At 41.7% G+C, this 2,854-nt stretch overlaps 1 protein-coding gene across 1 annotated transcript in view; it reads right to left on the bottom strand.

Annotated features, from left to right (window-relative positions):
- Positions 1 to 1,162: 1,162 nt before the first annotated feature.
- Positions 1,163 to 2,854, bottom strand: part of ADAMTS9 (ADAM metallopeptidase with thrombospondin type 1 motif 9) — a 216,135-nt gene continuing 214,443 nt past the window's right edge. The window contains exons 43-44 of the mRNA XM_021712572.1: positions 1,997 to 2,105; positions 1,163 to 1,173 (exon numbers count right to left, since the gene is read on the bottom strand). Of these exons, the coding sequence (XP_021568247.1) occupies positions 2,016 to 2,105 (90 nt within the window). The 3' untranslated portion in view covers positions 1,163 to 1,173; positions 1,997 to 2,015. The remainder of the gene's footprint in view (positions 1,174 to 1,996; positions 2,106 to 2,854) is intronic.

Genomic DNA, 2,854 nt, shown 5'->3' with positions numbered 1-2,854 from the left:
ACACACACACACACACACACACACACTCACACACTCGAATTTAAGGTGGAGGTATTGCATTACTATCCTTCATCCATTGCATAATGGCTTCCTCTTCAGAGCACCTGAAATAACAAATCAGAAAATATAAACCTTGTGCCTCCAATGCCATAAGTAAACCATATATTTTTACGTTTAGAAGTTTAAAATAACACATTATTTTCTCTAGATTTAACAGGTAGTGTTTGCTTGCTGTAAGAAACACGGAAGTTTGAGGAAAGTAATAAAGAATAAAATTTTTAAAAAACTAACCTGAAATTCCCCCATCAAGATCATTGCTCTTCAAATATTGGTATATTTCCTTTTATTCTTTTTTTCTATACATGTATGTTTATATGTATATATTGAAAATATTGTATATATATATACTATACTCAATCATAGTTTTACTACATATAACATACACATTTTATTTTATTGGCTATAAAATACACAAAGTACATATCACATGGTGACCTCTTGTAGATACCTACTGACATTAGCCAGCCTCCATCCCATCTCCCCTTTTTCTGATATCAAACACTTTGTTATTCTTTGAGAGCTGGCCCTCTTCCAAAAGGAAGTTGTCAATCACCTGACTCTAGGTGGTGAGGTGATCTCAACCTTTTGGACACTGTGATTGGCTCAAAAGCAATCATACGACTCAATCAGAACCAGAGTTCTTTTGCAGAATGACTCCTGGGGGTGAGTGCTTACTTAGATTATGAATTCTAAGGATGAGATAATCCTAGAGCTGCCAAGGACCATGGTGTCGGGGAGATGATCTGCCTGAGAACGGAGTCATCTAAGGGCAATCACTGATGCTTGATGAAGAAAGGAACGGTACTGATGACTCTGTTGGAGCCTCTGGATCGAGCCATGCCTAAAGCTGGCATAATGCTTGGGCATCTCCATTATTTAAGACAAATTTCCTTTATTTCCACTGTCCCTTGTAACAGAAAGAATTCTAATTTAATATCATAATTTTGAATAAGGATGTTTAATTCAACATTAAAATACTGATCCATATGCGTCAAGTAGGTACGCCTGTGTCTGGATCTTAAAGAGCCTTATAGGGTCACAGGCTGCTGAAAGCTTGAGGGAAGATGTAGGATTACCTGAATTGGTCAAGTTCATCCCTTGTAGCTGAAGGCACTGATATGATAAAAAGAGAGGCTGAGTCAGTTCTTTGCCCAGAAGAGGAAGCACTTACTGGCATAAAGTAGTTAGACCAGGGATTGCCAAACTTTAATGTGCATAACTCTTGTGAATTTTGTTGAAGTGCAGATTCTGATTTTAAAGGTGAGGCCTGAGATTCTGCATTTCTAATAAGTTCCCGGGTGATGCTGATCATGCAGGTTCTTGGACCATACTGTGAGTGGCAAAGGTATGGCACAGTGCATTGATTGAGAGCACTGGCTTTGGTATAGGACACTCCTAGTTTCTGCCAAGAAAACTCATCCTGACCTTAAGCAAGCTACTTCACTGTGGGCCACGGTTTCCTCATATGTAAAATAACAGCCCCTCCTTGTGGCTTTGTTGTAAGCATTGAATGAAATAATGCCTGTAAAGTACTCAGTATGGTGAGAGTGCAACACATATAACTGTTGTTGTTGTTGTTATTATTATTATACTCCTGGGCAATATTTCTCAAAGGATGATCTGTGAGTCACCTGCATCAGAATTCCCTGTATTAAAACGACAGATCCCTGGATCCACCAGAGACCAAATGAAGCAGGCCACCTATTGATGGAGTCCAGTTGGCAGCATTTTAAATAAGCTCTACAGAGGTGACATCATGTCCAAGGGTGGAGAACAGATGACTTCAGTCATGTGAGGACAGATGAGGAGACAAACAGGTAGGCTAGTACTGGGTCAGCTTCAAGATGCTTAACCTTGTCTGACTCACCCACCTTTGCTCATCTAGGTGACAGAAAAAATAAAAGAGAAAAAGAGAAAGAGGGAGAGAAAGGCAGACATAAGATGACTTACCTTAGCTATAAAACTCTCAGCTCCAGGCCAGTACCAGAAGATGGAGTGCATTTTCCACAGTAACCACCGCATTTTCCTATGACCCGGGTCCCATCCTGCAAGAGATGCATCATCTTAGACTACTTGCTTGGCCAGTGTTTTCAGGGCTTGTGCTGGCTTTTGGGGAAAGCATTTTTACACATACAGCAGATAGGCCTTCTGAACTGAAGTGAAGCCCAGCATACTTACCATGATCTAAAGCAGGGGCGACAAACTATGGTCTGGGAGCCAAAGCCAATCCACCACCTGTTTTTGTATGGCCCACAAGCCAGAATGATAGTATTTACATCTTTTAAAAACTGAGCAAAGCCGGGCTCGGTGGCTCAGCCTATAATCCTGTGCCTTTAGGAGGCTGAGGTGAGTGGATTGCCTGAGCCCGTGGGTTCAAGACCTGCCTGGGCAGGCGAGACCTCATCTCTACAATAAATAAAAAAATCAGCGGGGCATGGTAGCGCGCGCCTGTAATTCCGGCTACTCGGAAGGCTGAGGCAGAAGAATCGCCGGAGCCCAGCAGGTCGAGGCTGCGGTGGCTGGGAGCAGCCACTACACTCCAGTCTGGGCGACAGAGTGAGACTCCAACTCAAAAAAAAAAAAAAACAAAATAAAATAAAATAAAATAAACACCCGCTTTTGTAGACTTAAAATGGAAAAGGACAATAATTTCTTATATTATTTACATGCCAAAATGATGATATTTTGGATATACAGGTTGAGCATCCTTAGGATCCTGAAATCTAAAATGCTCCAAAGCCAGGCTCGGTGGCTCAGCCTGTAATCCCGTGCCTTTGGGAGGCTGAGGTGAGTG

This window comes from Carlito syrichta, unplaced genomic scaffold (genome assembly GCF_000164805.1).
Source record: "Carlito syrichta isolate Samal-C Ts95f unplaced genomic scaffold, Tarsius_syrichta-2.0.1 Scaffold303370, whole genome shotgun sequence".
Taxonomy (NCBI): domain Eukaryota; kingdom Metazoa; phylum Chordata; class Mammalia; order Primates; family Tarsiidae; genus Carlito; species Carlito syrichta.
This window is presented reverse-complemented; position numbering and strand designations above follow the sequence as displayed.